Raw genomic sequence first — 17,522 nt, 5'->3', positions numbered from 1 at the left:
AGTAGAGGAGTTTTCAACAAGGACGGAATTGGGCTACCACTATGATAAGAAACCTGGTCGGCCTGCCCTGGTCCTTTGAGATGACGAGCCTGGCGTGCCTGGTCTGACCTCAGTTGGGGGGCCCATCGACCACCTTCGATAAGGGAAAAAGCCACACTCGTTAATTGTTAGGAACGACCTCCTTTGTTTCAACAGCCGGCCAATGATATCATGGTTTCCCTCCTTCTCTCAGATGTGTTCCCAGGTTCCGGCTAACAGTGGATAACCGGCGCTGAGTGGGCCGGCGCTGGTTAGTCCGTGCCAAGGTCTTGTTAATCTCAAGCCAAGGACGCTGCGGCTGCTGGAGGGCGCCTGAAGAAGCAGCTGTGCCCCCGCGCAACGCACCACCCAAAGGCTATGACGTTAGGTAGAAAGGTGTGAAGCTTCTCTTGGCATCGTGCTCCTTCCCTACGCTGCGGTTGTGCTCGCTGAAGCTTCCAGGTTCGCGATAATGACAGGAAACGTGTTCGACCCTCAGGCTCTCGTTGGCTGCTTTCAGCTAGACCAATTGACCCCCAGGGCTGGCACAGCATCGCCAAGGAAGACGTTGCCAGAGCAGGTGCAGTTGTGGAGCACTGAGTGATTTCAAGGTTCTAGGATCGTGGAGAGGAAAGCTTAATCGGAGTGTCGGAGTGTCAGAAGAATCTGTCATGTTTTAATTTTCCCGTGCTTTCGTACCTTCGGCAACGGTCGCGAAGGCAGATTGGACCACGACGGCTTCTGCGGATGGCTTTGACGACATCGAGCAACACCAATGCCCACAGCAGCAGAATAATTCGTCCAGGGATATGGTCCATGACGCACTTTGATGGGACTGGATCCATTTGGAGCACTCGCTGACACAACCATGCTTCCTTCAAAACATAAACTGCGTCAGCATATTAAAGCCCTCGGAAAAATGTCGTCAGGAAAGTAGGTACCGTCATGGACACCAATTTTGTGTCTTGAGTCATTTGTATTATCTCGACTATTAGAGTGTTTCGCCAGTCGGTGCGAAGGAGCCTAGATGCATCGATTATCCCCCAGCGATGCATATGCATCACAAGCAGTCGACATGCATAGTATCTGCAAGGGATCATGGACTTTCCACACCTTTGGATTCAATTGATGATCAAGGTGATTATGGATGCTGTTGTTGCTGTCCAACACATCAGGTATCGACAGGAGCGACCACACAACAACACGGCGCTCTCGCCACTCCTATCTGAAGGCGTTCAGCAACGAGGACACCTCATTGGCAGGCCTAGTGGGTGGTGGGAGAGAACAATGAAGCAGATTGCGGGTGATGCGGTAACACCTCCCGCACCGCACCATCACAAGCCATATTCGAACAGGCGACTTGAAGGCGAACCTTTTACGTGTCGCTTCAATTAGTTTTGGGTATAGTGCGAGAGTGCCTGAGGCGCAGAGTCCTTTGGGCTTTGGTCAAACACCTCTCTGGCAGCAAGATCGACGACATTTCGACCGGGTTTGGCAATGCGATTCTAGACTCAATCACACATGTTCGCCTTTGTGCATGCTGTGGCTCGTTTCAGACCGACGCAAGGAGAATACCATCTTGATTTCTGTGCTCCTTTGCAGACCCTCGTGATGGTCTTTCAGGCAGGGACCGCCAATTTGAGCTTGGTGTGGCTTGTACAGATGAAGATCTTCTTGCCTTGCGCTTCCTTGGCTGTAACCGCCTTGTCAACGTCAGTGGCCGGCCGCGTTTATCTGATGCAATTCACCAGCCACACCTCGACGTCATAGCTTGCCTTTGCATCAGAGGTCACATTTCCCCTGTGTTTTTTCTTTTCTGATTTGATGCCGCTCCAGCATTCAGGGCATTTGACGGAGCTGCACAGTGACGGGGACGGACAGGCGACGCTTGTCCCAGACCAAGTTGCAATTTCTCGTATACCGCCTCTTGAAATCCACACTAGAGCACTAGAGCTTGACATCCTTCTTCTTCTGCGCAAAACAGGCGAAGAAGATGGAGCCGGCCATTCCATGGTTTTTGGAGCTGGCCAGTGCCCGGATTTGCCAGCGGCGGGGCTCTGGAGGTCGCTGAGCTTGGATTCTTGGCAGCGAACCAAAGTCAAACAACACAGCGGGGACCAAGGAGGGGCACTCTCCGCGGAGCAAATCGCCCTGCCCAGCCAGACACATACGCCCCTCAAAACTTTCCATCAATCCCGCCAAAAAAGATACCTGCCACTCCTAACATCACACCCGGGAACTCGGTTTCAAGCGACTCGCAGGTCACCAACAATTCATTCACAATCCTCAGTGCGCGGCCTCGCTGAGGAGACACACACCTGCAGCCCTTGTGCCTATCAGTGGCCAATCGCTTTGCTGCCCAAGGTACCGAGGGACCTATAACTGCTTGGCTTGGTCATTGGCACCACCAGGCCAGCACTACCTGGGTGGGCATTTCAAGATCTCGATCCCACTTCCCCATCGCCCGCCCACGCCTGTCCTCCCTCATATCAACAATTCCTCTCTTTCTCCGGTTCCTAGTGCAACCTCAACCACACATTTCAACCTTGACTCCTGAGCTTCACCCTCAACCAGCATATACCCCGCCACCTACAGTAGCCCAATGCTCGGTACCTGGTAGACTGCTTCATCATCGCTATCAACACCCACCACACCGAGCCTGCCACCATGGCGGACGACAACCCCCGATCGGACCCGGTAACTCCAGACGAGTTTGCCATGAGCAGTCCAACCTCACCCGCTTCCATTGACGAGTCCTCGGAAGCCAGCACACCTCTTGACCCCCCCAGTTCGAGTTCTGATGCCCAGCCGGGCTTTGGATCGCCTTCCAGCGACCCACCCCGCCGTGTACCCTCTCTCAGAACGGTTTCCGATCCTCAGGGCAGCGCGCACATGAACCCGACTTCGAGTGTCGCTGGCATTCTCAACAATGCTAGGAGACCGCCACCAAGTGCTAACAGCCTGCCCATGGACATCATGGCAAGAGCACGCGCATTACAAGAGCAACGCATGGGTATGGCCCGGGCCAATGCTGGTGCTTCCCCTATGGGCGGCATGAGTCTGAACATGGGAGGCATGGGAGGGTCAATATCAGGAGGGCCGATGGGAGCGCAGATGGGAGGGCCGATGGGAGGACCGATGGGAGGACCGATGGGAGGACCGATGGGAGGACCGATGGGAGGACCGATGTCGGGTGGCTTATCGGGCGGGCTCAAGCTCCCCGGTGGCATGGCCCGACCATTGCCCCCTGGCTTTGCCAAGTCAGCTCCGGCTGTGCCGGGGACTGGACCAAGGAAGCCTCTAAGCTTGAGCGAGAGGAGGGCCATGAAGATGGGGAATATATCAGAGTCAGGGACCCCTTCGCCGGCCGGTACACCCAAGCTGTCGGATATGAACCAGGGTGACGGGCCAAAACGGCCGTCTTTGAACGGAGAAAAGCACAGCTCGAAGCTTATGGACTTCAAGAATTACATCGACGCCGATAAGGGTTGGATCACCTTCGAAGGGGCGGCGACGATTACTCGCACGGGTGTCAACTTCGCCGGCGGGCAGACCTTTTCCATCTCTTTGGACGAAATCGACGTCATGGATGAACTCGGCAAGGGCAACTACGGCACTGTGTACAAGGTGCGCCATGCCCGACCAAAAGCACCACGCTTTGGGCAAGGCTTGTCCCATTTCAAGCCGCTTTCCCGCCAATCCTCTCTGTCCGAGGAGGACGCCTCCGCCGAGTCGCCATTAAGTCCAACCTCAAATAGCGGGCGGACCACCTCTGGTGTTGTCATGGCAATGAAAGAGATCCGACTCGAGCTGGACGAAGCCAAGTTTACGACCATTCTCAAGGAGCTGGTTATTCTCCACGAGTGTGTTTCCCCGTACATCATCGATTTCTATGGTGCCTTCTACCAAGAAGGTGCCGTCTATATGTGTATCGAATATATGGACGGTGGCAGTATCGACAAGATATATGCTGGCGGTATTCCCGAGAATGTCCTGCGGAAAATTACCTATGCCACGATTATGGGTCTCAAAAGCCTCAAGGACGACCACAACATCATCCATCGCGACGTCAAGCCTACAAATATTCTAGTCAACACCAACGGACAAGTCAAAATTTGCGATTTCGGTGTCTCGGGCAACCTTGTGGCAAGTATCGCCAAGACCAACATTGGCTGCCAGAGCTACATGGCTCCGGAACGTATCAGCGGAGGCGCGATGGCCGGTGCTGCAGATGGCTCGTACAATGTCCAGAGTGATATCTGGAGCTTAGGCTTGACCATTATCGAGTGTGCCATGGGAAGATACCCCTATCCGCCCGAGATCTCGAGCACCATCTTCAGCCAGCTCAGTGTAGGTTATTGATCGAACCCCAGTCTATTCTGGTGCCAGCAGCTAACACTAACATCCTAACTCAGGCCATTGTGGAGGGAGATCCGCCAGACCTCCCCGACGAGGGCTATTCCGCCTCTGCCAAAGACTTTGTCCGCTGCTGTCTCAATAAGATTCCTGCCAAACGTCACACCTACCCCATGCTCCTCCAACATCCCTGGATCAAGGCCCTCGGCAAGCCCGAGACTATCACAGAGGACGCCGAAGCCGAAGATGCGGCCGCGGATGACGAACTGGCGGACGCAGCGGGTGCGATGAGCATTGCCACCCCCTCAGGTCATATAGGACAAGGGGACTATGAGGTGGCCGAGTGGGTGAATAGTGTTTTGGACCGCAAGAAGAACGGGCTGCTGGGTGATTTGGCAAACAAGCCGGCTTTGCACGCTGCACCGCTTGATGCGGTGAGTCCTGCGGGCAGTCCAATGACTGGCGCTTGAGTCGGGTTATTCAGTGCGAGTAACAAACAGCCCCCTTTTTTTCGGTTCGATTGTACTTTTTATCTTCTTGTCTTCACTTCTCTTCTCTTTTTCTCTGTGAGAGATTCCATTTTTTCGCTGGAGGAAAGCTTTTTACCCTTGCATAACACTATTGCTGGGCATTATTTGTTACCACTTCAAAGTCAAAGAAAGGGGGAGCGGCAACAGTTCTTGATCTTTGGTTCTGGGAGTGTGGGGATGACTGGAGTTTTTTTTCTTTTTCTTTTTCTTGCGTGTGTGTATGGAAAGAATGGAAGCTGGTTTCTTGAGGGGAAGGGGAAATAGAAATGATCAGAGCATATATGGAGAGAATTTCTATTATCTATATTTTTATACCTTTTCTTTCTTTGTCTTTGAATGTCTGTCTGAATGTGTTTACAAGATTGATGGTACATTTTTGTGCGTGGATTTGATATATGTATGATTAGTTTTGTTTGTTGAGAGTTGTGTTGAAGAAGAAATAGATGTTGATAGGATGATTGCACACGATACATTTGGAACTAGGGAAGTACTCTCGATTCATCTTTTACTGTTGCTGCATATACTGTTTCCTATCGTTGTTGCGACTCTGTCTTCTCCCCTCGCCAGGCCCTCCCAAGAATTTTTGATCTTTTGGCCTCGAACCGCCTCGTCCTCACCACATTGTACGCCCACAGAACAGCCGACAAACCGACGAGCATGGCGAGAGCAAAGAGCGGAACGACCAATGAAAATATAGTGAAGCCATACGACGCGTCCTGGAAAGCGTCGCTCTCGGCCAGCCGGGTCGTCGAAAGACCGACCTGGGCGGCAGACAGGACAAGGACGATGTAAGCTATGACGGTGATGATCCAGGCCGAGTTGTCGCGGTAGAAAGCCCCGTAGGAATTCCAGGTGGCTACGAACCCGGTGGAGAGGGGACCCTGGAGGGCGAAGAAGATGAGGTTCAGCCTGTTGAGCCTCAGCTCGCCGTAGATGAATCGGGGGTTGACGTGGGCGTACAAACGGTTGGCACCGTCGCCGTCGCCGTGGCCGTCGCCGGCGAGGACTTCGCGGACTAGCTGGCGCCATTGGGGCCAGGTGATTTCTGATGGGATGAGGCGTTTGTCCTTGGCGATGAGGAAGTCGTTTTCATAGGCTATGAGGGCGATGTAGGAGAGGAGGAATCCGAGGGCGCAGCTTTTAAGGCGGGGGTGGGGGCAAGGGGGTGGGCCGGCTTCTAGGGGTTGTCGGGGGAGGCATTGGGAGCAGGAGAGGTAGCTGGTCCAGAAGTGTGGGTTTAGAAGGTAGCGCGGTAAGGGCTTGAGGTAGATCCGGCCTGAGCCCCAGACTAGGTGGGCTTCCATTCGTTCGATGACGGTGATCTCTCGCCCTAGGGCTAGCTGGTAATGGAGAGGGCGAGGCGGGACGGGCCGCCCTGCAAGCCACAGTAGGTGGATGATCCCATGCAGCCTCTTGACATTCATCTCCTGGGCGATGAGGTTTAACTCGGGGGTAGCTGGGGCCCGCAAGTCGTCGGGATCAGCCCGATACGATGCAGGAAACTGGTCAAGAAGCCTGTTCCCGTCGCCTTGAACGTTTTCCTGATTTGTCTCTAGAATATTGCACGTAAAGGGCGATGCTGGTAAGGGCGCCATGGGTGCGACTCTTTGCTGCGGCTCTGGCTTGAAAGTTGTAAGATTTAAGTGTTAAGTGAACATCCCATCGTCGCTCAGCTTGGTGTGTGAGCTGTGATGGCAGAGATCAGGGTCAAGCGTTGGCCATGGAGGATTCGTATGAACTGCGAATGAAGTTGAAATTTAGCGAAAACAATGTGTAGCTGACGATGTATATGAGTTGGGGAACGGGCTGTCCACGTCTTCAGAAAGATGAGCGGCTGCCAGCCCAGCATCCATGCTGCTTACTCCGTACCTCACCTTCCTACCTAAGCGCCAGCCTTTTTCAGGCACTCAGCTGGCTTGGCGCAAACGTGAAGAAACATCAATGCTACACTGAGAAAAGGGTGAAGCCGTACGGCACGTAGTGCTTAGGGGCTGCAAGTTAATTATATCACTCGTGTTACCATGATAGGTTGTCAGGCACTGCTTCAATGCCTAGCCTTGTTCGGTGATGGTGGATGACTGTATCGTGTATCGACTGGTCATACTAAGGTAAGCCCACCTCAGGTTGATAAACGGTGACCTATCCCGCTCCTTCGAGCTTTCCTACTCCAATTCAGTACAGATCAAAGATGGGATAGGCAGAATATCTCACACTATTTCATCAAATCCCACGTCTAATATCACCTTCAACCTATCCCGGCAGACACAAGCTGCACCACACAACCCATCAAAAATCATGGCATCCTCAGCAACTCCGGCCACACCAACACTGCCCAAGTCAAGCTCCCCCTACATCATAGACAAGAAGCCAATCGCCTGTGGCAAGTACCAAGGCCTCGGTGTTCTCACTTACATCGACCCAAGAGACAAAGACGAAGTGATCCGAGAACGGGACTTTGTCTTCCTCCGCAATTACCCTGACCTGCATCAGCCAGTCGGGATGCTAGTCCCCAACATCTACAGAGACTCCCGGGGCAGGTGGTGCACTATCCTGGTTCAGCAGTTCCGCCCCCAATACGAAGCCGACACGATCGAGTTCCCAGCTGGCTTTGTAAGCCGCCGCAGGGCCGAGACGGCCGAGCAGGCTGCTGTGAGGGAGCTGGAAGAGGAAACTACCAAGACAGGCTCGGTGATTGGGCCAACAAGCCCTCCGTTGACCTCGGAGCCGGTGCCTATTGTTGCGAAGCTCAGCGCAGTTTTTGTTTGTGCGAGAGATAAAGATGGGGAGGAAGAGGGGCAGCAGAGGTTGGATAAGGGAGAGTTTACGGTTGAGTGGGAGGTGCCATTGAGGGAGTTGGAGACCAAGCTCAATGAGCTGAGAGATCAACACGACGTTGTTGTTGATCCGAGGGTCTGGATGTTTGCTATGGGAATTCGTTATGCACAGGAGCTCGAATTATAGGGTATTGTGTGGTTAATGGGCCGATTTTACCGTTACTGTATTGCACTTCGGAGGGATCTGGGGTCATGAAGCTTGTTCTTTGGTAGCTACTCCTGGGCACAGCCTCATATCTAGGCCAGAAGCCCAGTGTTTTGACACAGCGATCATGTCTGCTTTAGTCGTATCCCACTACCAGCTTCCTTGTTGATAAGAGTCCTCTTCTTCACCGGTCGTGGGGTGAGGGTTCCCATCGCCGCCCTGACTCAAGGAGTCCACATCAACATCGTGATCATCGTCATGTAGCCTCAGCCTGCCGATTTGGTCCTCGAGTTCGGGTTCTTGCTGGCCAAAATCGCTACCAATACGCTGCTGCTGCTGCCGTTGTTGTTGTTGTTGTTGTTGTTGTTGTTGTTGTTGTTGTTGTTGTTGTTGTTGTTGTTGTTGCTGCTGCTGATGGAGGTAGAGCCGGTTCTCTCTCTCCTGTTCAATGATTTCCAATGCCAACCCTTCCTCTCGCTCCGCAGAGATCTGCAATTGCTTCTGAATAAAGACAGCTCTATTCGCCAGTAGCTTTATGCACTCATCGTGCCCCTCTTCCAGCGCCACTTCTAGAGCGGTGCCCCTGTTGGGGCTTATGGTCATGATGTCCGCCCCATGCTCCAGCAGCAGCTTCACACATTCATAGTCACCCACAAGCGCCGCAGCCATGAGAGGTGTATCACCATCTAAATCAACCATGTTTACATCTGCACCCGCCTGGATGAGCTGTACAATGTACTCGGCAGGTAGCGAGGCTGCGGCGTAAACAAGCGGGCTCCCGTGGCCTGGTCCACCAACCACATTGAGTTCGATTCCCGGAGCGGCGAGAAGATGAGGCAGAATTTTGGGCTGCATCGATGCCACGATGATCGGATACTCGTATCGCCCGCCGCCTTTGTTTGGGTCTGCGCCTTTGCTGAGCAGATACTCCACGACTTCTTCGTGCCCGCAGTCACATGCTGCTTGAAGAGCGGTGCCGGATGAGTGTTGGACGCTGAAATGGTTGATGTCGGCTCCGTAGTCAAGGAGCAGCTTGACAGCGGCTAGATGGCCTTGCTCGGCCGCGGCTTGAAGAGCCCAGCCGGAATCAGATGTGACAGTAGCACCGGCCTCGAGAAGGGCTTGCACAATAGGCACGTTTCCATCATCCGTGGTGACTCCGTCATTTGCAGCAGCAGTGAGCGCATTGCCAAATCTATGTAGCTTCTTATTAGCATCGGCGTGGAACCAGGGGCAGATGATAGTGTCTTACAAAGCGCCTTCCGCGTTTGGATCAGCACCCATCCTCAAAAGAGCCTTGACGGTATTCTCCTTCTCGTTATCGGTGGCCATATATAGGCATCTGTTGAGGATTTCCTGGTTGATCTGGCCTTGCCTATGCCTCCATATTTCATCTAGCACGTCTTCGAGGCTTTCGACGCTTGTTGAGGCTTTCTCAAAGACGTCGTTGCAGTCCAGAATATCTTGCGAGTGGCGCAAAAGAAGCTTGGTGACATCCCAGTTTTCTTCCTCGAGAGCGGCCTGGAGGGATTTCTGAAAGGTGTCCTGGCCATGCTCGTTTTCGAACAATAAAGACACAATCTCGACACGGCCGGATCTGGATGCGAGGACGAGAGCCTTGCTATACTCCTCCTCACTCAGAACCTCGTTCCCGGCGTCTAAAATGGTTTGGAACATGGACAGGTCCGAAAACAGGGCTGAGAGCGCAAGAGGCGGCGGCCAGTCCGAGGCCTCGTGTTCATGCTCTGGGTAGTTCAGTTTGGCTTCGTGTTCGATCAGCAGCTTTACCGCATCGCTGTTGCCGGACAGAATAGCCGCGTTGATGACTGGACCTATGTCAACATCGACTGAATTGACATTGGCCCCTTTACTGATGAGCTTCTTCATCACGAGAATCTTGCCGCGCGCGGCGGCCATCGAAAGAGGGGTACATGCTGAACTGTTTTTGCCGGCGTCATCGAGTTTGACACTCTTGACCTCAAGCAACTGCTCGATGATATCTGCCTTGCCGAAGAGGGCAGCCAGGTGGAGCTGTGTGCTATGTTAGTCGTTTTTTCCCAAGAACTGGAGCAGGTTGAGGGTTCGAAGAAAAACCTACGGGTGCGTTGTCATACGTATCGTATTCGTTCACTTCCTTATCATACCCTGCCTTGAGCAACGACGCGACCAGTCGAGGAAACCCAACCGATGCGGCCACATGTAGTGCTTTCAGGCGCTTATCGACGACCAAGCCGTCAAAGGCGCCTGTAAGCCTCCCAAACTCCGTCAGCCACAAGTGGCGAATCTCCGAGTTTGGCTCCCAGAATGCCTTTTCCAAGCTGAGCCTTTCCGCGATATCTCTGGTGGCCTCACTCGCATGCTGTAGCCAATATCTCGTTGCATACGGCAGAATTGGTGCTTGCTGAGGTGTATCCGGTGCTTGGGCAGTTGAGTCCAAGTCGGTACTCTCGTCATCGTCGAAATCGAACTCGATCTCTTCATCTTCAGTATCATCACCGATATCAGGAGCCCCGGACACACCAGGACCGGCAGCAGTGACGGGACCTTGCATGGCAACTGGCTGGTGTTGAGTCTGTTGACTCTGGCTGGACGTAGGAGACTTGGCAACTATTGTGGACTGAAGTGCTGCAGTCAAGTTATCCATGATATGCGAAAAGCATCGCAGGGCAAGAATTCCGTGCTGGAGCTGAATGGCATCCTCGGGAAGATCGAGAAGCTTGTTGGAGTTCTTGTGGAGGTGCTTTTTGACATCGGCGTTGACGAAGCCGATCCGAGCCTCGTCACCGGATTTTCGAAGCGTGAGTAAGGGTCTGCACTTTTGTATCGTCTTGAAAAGTTCCTCCTTATGTTTTGCTTCACCAGCTGGCAGTCCGGTAAGCACTAACAGCTCACTCTCCGTGGGGTCTTCGTATGTCAATACAAGGGCGCGGAGGAGCTCCTTGATGGCATCGAGGCCTTCCTCGTTTGGTCTGAGTATCTAAGGTGTGATGACGAATCAGCATCTGATGGTCATTTTCATTCTAGGAATAACGCACCGATCGCCAGGCATGATCCAAAAGTGTCGCAAAGTCTTGCGGCACACGCTCTAGCATCTTCCGGACCTTGATATCATTAGACTCGGCCGGAAGCGCTGCTAGCTGCACAATCGCCACGTCAATCCACTTGGTGCTCTCGGCACGGTTCCCAATAACACTGCCGGCGAAGTAGGTGATTGCCTTGTTGTAGCCTTTCTGCTCACGCAGACCGTCGACCTTGCTCCAGGCATGTCGCTGCAGCTCGAGTTTAACTTTGTCTCCGTACTTTTCTGAATCGTTGAGATTGATCTGGCGAACCACATCGCTTGATCCAAGCACTCTTCGAATGGATATCCTGTCCCTGGTTGCGAATAGCCACTTGGTACGTACGCGCTTGTCAGCTTGGAGCTGAGGTGAATCAATGAGCGACTGCACGAAGGATAAGAGCTTCTTGGTTGAGTCCTCCTCCTCTGGGAGCTCGTGGAGGTTGCAGATGACGAAGTACACAGTTCCAATAGTGCTCTCGGTGAGCATGTCTCGCAGGCTCTGGCAGAGGTTCTCGATGCCGAGCGCGGTGCTGTTGTTGCTGCCGTTGCTGCCGCCATGTTCGCTCGGGGCCCTGGAGATGAACTGTTTGGCATAATTGGCAAGAGTATCTTGTTGAAGGCAGAGTTGCCGGAGCAGAGATTTGACCACATCCTCGGCCGTGCAGAAGTCCGGGACTTGATCGCAAAAGAAGTATGCCAACAAAGCTGGAGCCCGGTCCGAGGATTCCATCTCCTCCTTGCAAATTGTCGACTCGACGCTTTTGACCACGGCTGTGGCAGCAGGCGTTTTCCCTTTCCCCTCCCCACCGTATATCCAGAGAAAGTCGTCGGTTTTGCTCTTGCTATCCATCCAATCCTGAAATTCCGGCTCTGAGAGGATCCATGAGTCAGAAGCGAGCCGCTGCGAGAGTGATCTGAACTTCCTTTGCACGTCAGCGCCGTCGAGGGCATCAATCACGGCTTTGTGTGTTTCCGGTTTGATGCTGAATTGGCGCATACAGTTGAAACGACCTTTGGCGTTGCGCGCTGCGCTATGAACAATACTCTTCAAGGCTGCTCGCACCAATTGGTACTGTGAGTCTTTGCAGCTTTCAAAACGGACAAGATCCCTGTGTGTGCGTGTCAGCCCGGTCTCGGATGCTCCAGGCAGAGTGGCCGACTCTCTGCCTACGAACTCCCGATATTCCTGGATGCCTGATGTTAGCCTATACCCCTTACATTCCAGCCCCAACCGAAGTACCATTACTCACTCTGAGCTTGAGCTTCTCCAGGGTTGAGATAGGGAAGTCAGTAGGAGCCAACTTCTCCATCACCTTGTCCCAGCGTGTCTCGTTCTGCTCCCAGAAGCAATGGAGGTCGACTTTCTGGCCAAGCTTCATGGCAGATCGTACGAAATCATGCTTCAACTCGCGCAAATTTTCGTTCCCTGGCGTCAGCAGGTCAAGAAGCTTGGATGTGATGGCCTTGCCTGTGTGCTCGTTGAGCTTGGTCCATTCTGTGGCAATGTCCGCAACTGGAGCACCACCGAAAGGTGTACCGAATGTCAAGATTCCCACAATTCCCTCGTACACATCGGGAAATTTGTCGCGGCGCTGTTCGGCCAATGTCAAAACCTTGGCCGCCACAAGACCTCCCATGCTGTGCCCAATCAACACGATTGGCCGACGGCGGCATTCCTTGGGCTCCTAGGTATTTTAGTCAGTGGACGGGAAGGAACGTCTGAGGTAAACATCACCGTACTTCTCTCCGCTGCTTCAGGCTGACAAGCATGGTATCTGCAATATTGCTCATGTATTGCCTAACCTTGAAGGTACCCTGATAGGCCGAGGCGTAGTGGTAGAGCATGATGCGGGCCTGTGGAAAGTCCTTTTTGATACCCTCTTTATCCTTCAGCCAGTTGAAGCTTTTTTCGTCCTTCTCGTCCCACATCCAGCTCTTAACTGGGTTGGCACCAAGGCCTGGGATTGCCACGATGCTGTTTTCGGGTTAGATACTCTATCTTCCTATTGAACAAGACTGAAACGAACGGAGGGGTTTCATACTCTATGTTGGCATCTTCAGGGTCAACAAGAACGTTGACCTCTGTGACGATTGTTGGTTTGGTGGCCATTTCATGTAAACAAGGTCAGGTATCAAGTTTGAAGCTTTGCGTACGCTATGTCTGCGTCAACTTTTATCCCTGAGAATGTGGAAAGATAGCAAAGAATGAGGATTAGCCCTTATAAATATAGGTATTTTAAGGCCCTGTTAACGTAGATCAGGTAGGTATCTTGATTATGTCTACACAGTGGGTTTTCAGCCGCAATGGTCCCCGAGCAGCAAGCCAAGACGGCGGCACGCCTCAATGGGTTGCACCAACCAACTATAACTGCCTGCTTCATGTCCAGCTTCCTATCTCGTTCTGTCCAACGTAAGCACAAGGTCCCATACACCATCCTCGCTGACCTGCAAGCTACCTACCTTAAATATTGACGGATGCAGCTTCGTCCAGATAGCTTTTGTCCACAAGGCTGGAATTTCACATTTAATTCTTTGAGGGCCGTCTTGTACGACGACAGGCGATTAATTCTGGGCTTTGAACAGACCAAACTGAAGACTTTTCTCCGAAACTCTGAACGGGGAAACAACGCGGGAAAATCAGGTCTGTCGCCCGAAATTTGGCCATTGCTGCTGACCTGGCCACTGCAAGCTCTGCCTTAGAAGCCGCAAGGCTCTGAAGTCACCTACCGCATCAGCCGTCGCAAGATATTGAGGCTGAACGAGAAGTAGCGAGCCGGGAAAGAAAGAACATCCTGAGAGATAACCCAGTGCTTGGGAGGTTTATCTTGAGGAGTGTTGTTTCTGACCAATCAGACTCCACAACACCAACCTCAACAACCGACAAACACCACTTCTACAATTCCTGAGCAGAAAAGGATTATCAATATACTCAAAATTAACGTTAAAAGTAAGATAAAAAAGAAACAAAGAGCAAAAACATACAACACCGAGGATTCCCCAGTGGTCACCCACCTGAGTACTAGTTCGGCTCTCAGCTGCTTATCTAGGGGAGAGCGGACGGGATCCCGAGCTTTCAACCGGATATGGTCGTATGTGAAAGACTAGGCAAAGTTGGGGCATTATAAATGTAATTTGAAGGTTATTCTGTGTTGATCGAGCCAGCTTGGGGGGTGGGGGGTGGTGGGCGAGAAAGCACAAGGGACCGGCCAGTCACTTCTTTTGCCATAGAGATGAGTGGGTTCCTTGAGGATTATGTTGAAACGAAAACAATGGGCAAAAAGACAAAGTAGAGGGTTGAGTTTGACACAAAGTCCAAGTGGGGATGATCACTTGGTGTCTTAGTCAACGGATAGACTGTTTTGTTTACCCTTGATAACACCCTATTGTCTATGGAAATGGCAGATCTGTCTTCGATACAAACAAAGGCACCCTGGAAGTCATACCAAGAAGTCAAAGAGCAAAACTCGAGTTCATTCCTCATAATGGCCTAAAGCCGTTGCCTAAAACTTGCCCAAGCCCTTGAGACATCCCCTCTCAAGTCTCCTCCCACTCAAAGATAAGCCAAACATAAAGCCTATGTACATACAAAGCGATCGTGTATCTACATGAGAAGTCCTCCGAAAAGATCCAAAATGCCAAAGATATCTTTGTGAAGCCGCCGCGATCATCCGTCCATATCGCCACAGCCCATGCCCCAGCATCCCCAGCTCATATCAGCCCACCTCCGAATTCTCTGTATTCGAATCATTTGCCAAGGATTCAGCTAGCGTTGATGCGAGCAATGAGGAATCTGGGAGCCTCGTTGCGGGCCTCATCACCATAGGTAAGATGGGCAGCAGTGACGATCAAAGTACCGGTGCAGACCAAGTCGCCAGTGGCGCAGTAAACCTCGGTGCGCTCGCGGGGGTAGTCGGGAATGCGGCCCAGGTTCTGGAGGTTCTTGGTGTAGCCGAAGAGGACGACGCCCTTGATCTGCTCGCGAATGGCAGCGGTGCTGGTGCTGATCGAGGCGGCTGCCAGAGCCGCACCTTGGCTGAATGGGAGAGACTTGTCAGTGTCGAATCTGAGTAAAGGGCGGATGTGTGAGAGAGGAGATTGCTTACCTGTAACCACCAGCAACAACCTTGGCCGAGGGGCACTTGGTGTGAGCCAAGGTGAGGAGGCCCTTCATCTCAGCAATAGCCGCGCGGGTAGTGCCATCGGGGAGGGCGTTGTCCAGGAGATCAGCCGTGTAGGCACCGCCAACACCCTGAACCCAGACATTGGCCGACCCAAAGCGGTCCTTCAGAGCATCGCCGACCGAGGGGCCGAGAGTTCCCTGTCATATTGTTAGGAAGTGATATGTCAGAGAAGAGGGGATACACACCAGGTTGCCCCTCTCAGTGGAGCCACGAGCGTAGATGAAGATGACAGGAGGGCAAGCACCTCCGTTGATCAGCTCGTTCTTGGTGTCGGAACCAAAGAGCTGGCGGGCCTCGACAATCTCGGTCTTTTGCTCGACGGGAAGAGCAGCAACAGCGCCGGCAAGGGCGAGAACGGTGGTGAGGAACTGCATTTTGAAGATGTTGCGGTGCTGAAGGCGAATAAAGGCCGGTGGGCTGAGGCTGGTAGGCTGATGAGGCTGAGGATGATCCGAGAACTGCTCGAGTGCTTGAGTCTGGAGAAAGAAAAGGTTGATGAAGGCAGGAAGTCATCTCCTTCTTATAGACGATGTGTCGTCTGAAGTTTGGTGAAGTCCTTCATGTTGTTTCGATGCTCTCGCAAATCTAACCAGTTTCTGCATGGCTTCTGTTTCCAAGCTCCGTGACAAGGCCCTAGACATTGAGATCCACCACTTGGAGAATTACCCAGTCTGAGATGAGGGGCTTTGCTGCCCTCCTTCCCAAACTAATATCGCCGGTGTTTTGTTTCTCTCTCGAACAGTCTCCAGCTTTGCCAGCACCTTGATGTCTTTTCCTCGTGGCAGCCACCTCCCCTTTCCCCAAGCTAGGGACTGTTGGAGTGGGCCCCTGCAGCTCCCGACAGGCATTCCCCGCATTATCCAACGCCAGGTGTGGAGCCACCCCCAGAATCGGCATCGGGGAGGTAGGGGTGACAACGGTGTGCTTGGCCACACCCAGAATCCCAGAATATGTGCGATACCTGACACACTGTTTCGAGTCCGGGTGCCTGGGCGTGTTTGACAGCCCCTTCCCCAAGCCAACAGACCGAGGCACCGAGCCAAAATGCCAGCTCTCGCGACTTTTGACTAATTGGGTTAAGCGTGACTGCGGCCTTGGCTCCAGTAAGGCTCCTGCCGGACCTGATTCCGCATGCTGAGAGTAGCATTACCTTACCTGACTGACACACCAATAGCATCTCAACCTTTAGCAATCTCCAAAATCTATGTACATAGATGCACTCTTCAAGCCTCGGCCTAGTTCGAACAACAGCACTATCTCCAGGTTCGACGTTTGCTGCCTCTCTTGGCTATTCTCGTGGTTGGTCGCTCACCTTGGCAACCTGAGGCTCCAAATCGACCTCGGGATTTTCTACCTATGGTCTATCAGCATCTTCATGCTTTCTTTTCTTTTCATTTCTTTACTTGGAGCCTCTGCGGGAGTTTCAAGAGCCTCTGAGCCTCAATTGTTTCTTCTTTTCCTCGAGTGCCGCTATAGCATCAGTTTCAAGTATCTTTAGAAGCTCTGTTTCTTCTTTGCTGACGCCCTGTCTGTTTCAACCATCTTCCATGCCTCTTAATATCTTCCATGTCTCTTAACATCTTCCATGTCTCTTAACATCTTCCTAGTCATCAGATCAGAGCCTCGGCCCAAGCTAGCTTCGCAAGCTATGCCAGCTCAGTCTTAACCCCCCACCAGACCCTGGGTCGAGATCCACCGAACTACCGGCGCGGCGCCTCCCGCTTGATCTTTTCCCCGCGTTTTGCTGCCCCCGGCCCCTACTCACATGTCTTGGACTGTGGCACCTCCACAGCTAGACAGCGGCAGATGCTCCAATAACGGACAGAAACCAGAAGCATCATCTTAGATGCCGCAGCCACAATGTCAACGGTCCTTGGCAGTGTTCAATATCGCGGGTATTGTAGCGGCCACCGGAATCATCAGGAGACAAGTCGGGATGCACGGCGTTCAGAAACAAAGGCATACATTGTTGCGCTGTTTCACCTAGACCAAGACGTCCTCTGGTATCAGGGAAGTGTGTGATGGCAACAAGGCTACCTGGTATTCTTCCAGCTGCACTGGAGGTTGGGTTGACAACCATCAAGGCCCCAAGAACCTGAAAAAGCATGTACCCCAGACCGATTTCTGGGGAAAACCCATGTACAAGGCCCACAACTGCCGAGCGCCTTCCGACCCCCGACGCCAACGAGAACCGGAAGGACAGGGAAACTTGACCAAGGCGGTCTAAGACATCCAGGCTTGGTAGATCTGCTTGGCACATATACTACTAACCGCATCGTTCTCCGCTCTCCCGAGCCTCAATTTCATTCTCCAACTCTTGCTCGGGCGATTGGGTCTCCAGAGACTACCTATACATCCACCAACTACCATCAAAAAACCAACCAATAATCACTTCCT

General features: G+C 52.7%; 7 protein-coding genes across 7 annotated transcripts; 2 read left to right on the top strand and 5 right to left on the bottom strand.

Moving 5' to 3' along the window:
• Positions 1–538: 538 nt before the first annotated feature.
• On the bottom strand, positions 539–1,576 carry QC762_115325 (uncharacterized protein; the record flags this gene model as incomplete). Its single annotated transcript, XM_062885950.1, has 3 exons — positions 960–1,576; positions 718–893; positions 539–632 (listed from the first exon to the last, which is right to left on the bottom strand). Exons 1-3 carry the CDS (start codon positions 1,116–1,118, stop codon positions 539–541), a joined length of 429 nt encoding a protein of 142 aa, XP_062748976.1. The 5' UTR covers positions 1,119–1,576.
• Positions 1,577–2,685: 1,109 nt separating this feature from the next.
• Positions 2,686–4,844, top strand: wis1 (MAP kinase kinase Wis1; the record flags this gene model as incomplete). The annotated part of the gene is made up of 3 exons (XM_062885949.1): positions 2,686–3,132; positions 3,169–4,368; positions 4,434–4,844. The coding sequence occupies 3 exons, from the start codon at positions 2,686–2,688 to the stop codon at positions 4,842–4,844; spliced, it is 2,058 nt and encodes a 685-aa protein (XP_062748975.1).
• Positions 4,845–5,434: 590 nt separating this feature from the next.
• On the bottom strand, positions 5,435–6,499 carry QC762_115310 (uncharacterized protein; the record flags this gene model as incomplete). Its single annotated transcript, XM_062885948.1, has 1 exon — positions 5,435–6,499. The coding sequence occupies one exon, from the start codon at positions 6,497–6,499 to the stop codon at positions 5,435–5,437; it is 1,065 nt and encodes a 354-aa protein (XP_062748974.1).
• Positions 6,500–6,955: 456 nt separating this feature from the next.
• Positions 6,956–7,391, bottom strand: QC762_0014490 (uncharacterized protein; the record flags this gene model as incomplete). Its single annotated transcript, XM_062882994.1, has 2 exons — positions 6,956–7,066; positions 7,317–7,391. The coding sequence occupies 2 exons, from the start codon at positions 7,389–7,391 to the stop codon at positions 6,956–6,958; spliced, it is 186 nt and encodes a 61-aa protein (XP_062748973.1).
• Positions 7,200–7,865, top strand: QC762_0014480 (uncharacterized protein; the record flags this gene model as incomplete). The annotated part of the gene is made up of 1 exon (XM_062882993.1): positions 7,200–7,865. The coding sequence occupies one exon, from the start codon at positions 7,200–7,202 to the stop codon at positions 7,863–7,865; it is 666 nt and encodes a 221-aa protein (XP_062748972.1).
• A 168-nt stretch (positions 7,866–8,033) lies between these two features.
• QC762_115280 (uncharacterized protein) lies at positions 8,034–13,713 on the bottom strand (the record flags this gene model as incomplete). Its single annotated transcript, XM_062885947.1, has 8 exons — positions 13,405–13,713; positions 12,987–13,345; positions 12,685–12,919; positions 12,195–12,629; positions 10,919–12,130; positions 9,982–10,860; positions 9,136–9,914; positions 8,034–9,078 (listed from the first exon to the last, which is right to left on the bottom strand). The coding sequence occupies exons 2-8, from the start codon at positions 13,052–13,054 to the stop codon at positions 8,034–8,036; spliced, it is 4,653 nt and encodes a 1,550-aa protein (XP_062748971.1). The 5' UTR covers positions 13,055–13,345; positions 13,405–13,713.
• Positions 13,714–14,292: 579 nt separating this feature from the next.
• QC762_115270 (uncharacterized protein) lies at positions 14,293–16,081 on the bottom strand. Its single transcript, XM_062885946.1, has 3 exons — positions 15,311–16,081; positions 15,048–15,262; positions 14,293–14,977 (listed from the first exon to the last, which is right to left on the bottom strand). Exons 1-3 carry the CDS (start codon positions 15,497–15,499, stop codon positions 14,704–14,706), a joined length of 678 nt encoding a protein of 225 aa, XP_062748970.1. The 5' UTR covers positions 15,500–16,081; the 3' UTR covers positions 14,293–14,703.
• Positions 16,082–17,522: the final 1,441 nt, after the last annotated feature.

Source organism: Podospora pseudocomata (assembly GCF_035222375.1).
Source record: "Podospora pseudocomata strain CBS 415.72m chromosome 1 map unlocalized CBS415.72m_1, whole genome shotgun sequence".
In the NCBI taxonomy this organism is placed as follows: Eukaryota; Fungi; Ascomycota; class Sordariomycetes; order Sordariales; family Podosporaceae; genus Podospora; species Podospora pseudocomata.
The sequence above is the reverse complement of the archived record's forward strand: the minus strand, read 5'-3'. Positions and strand labels throughout refer to the sequence as shown.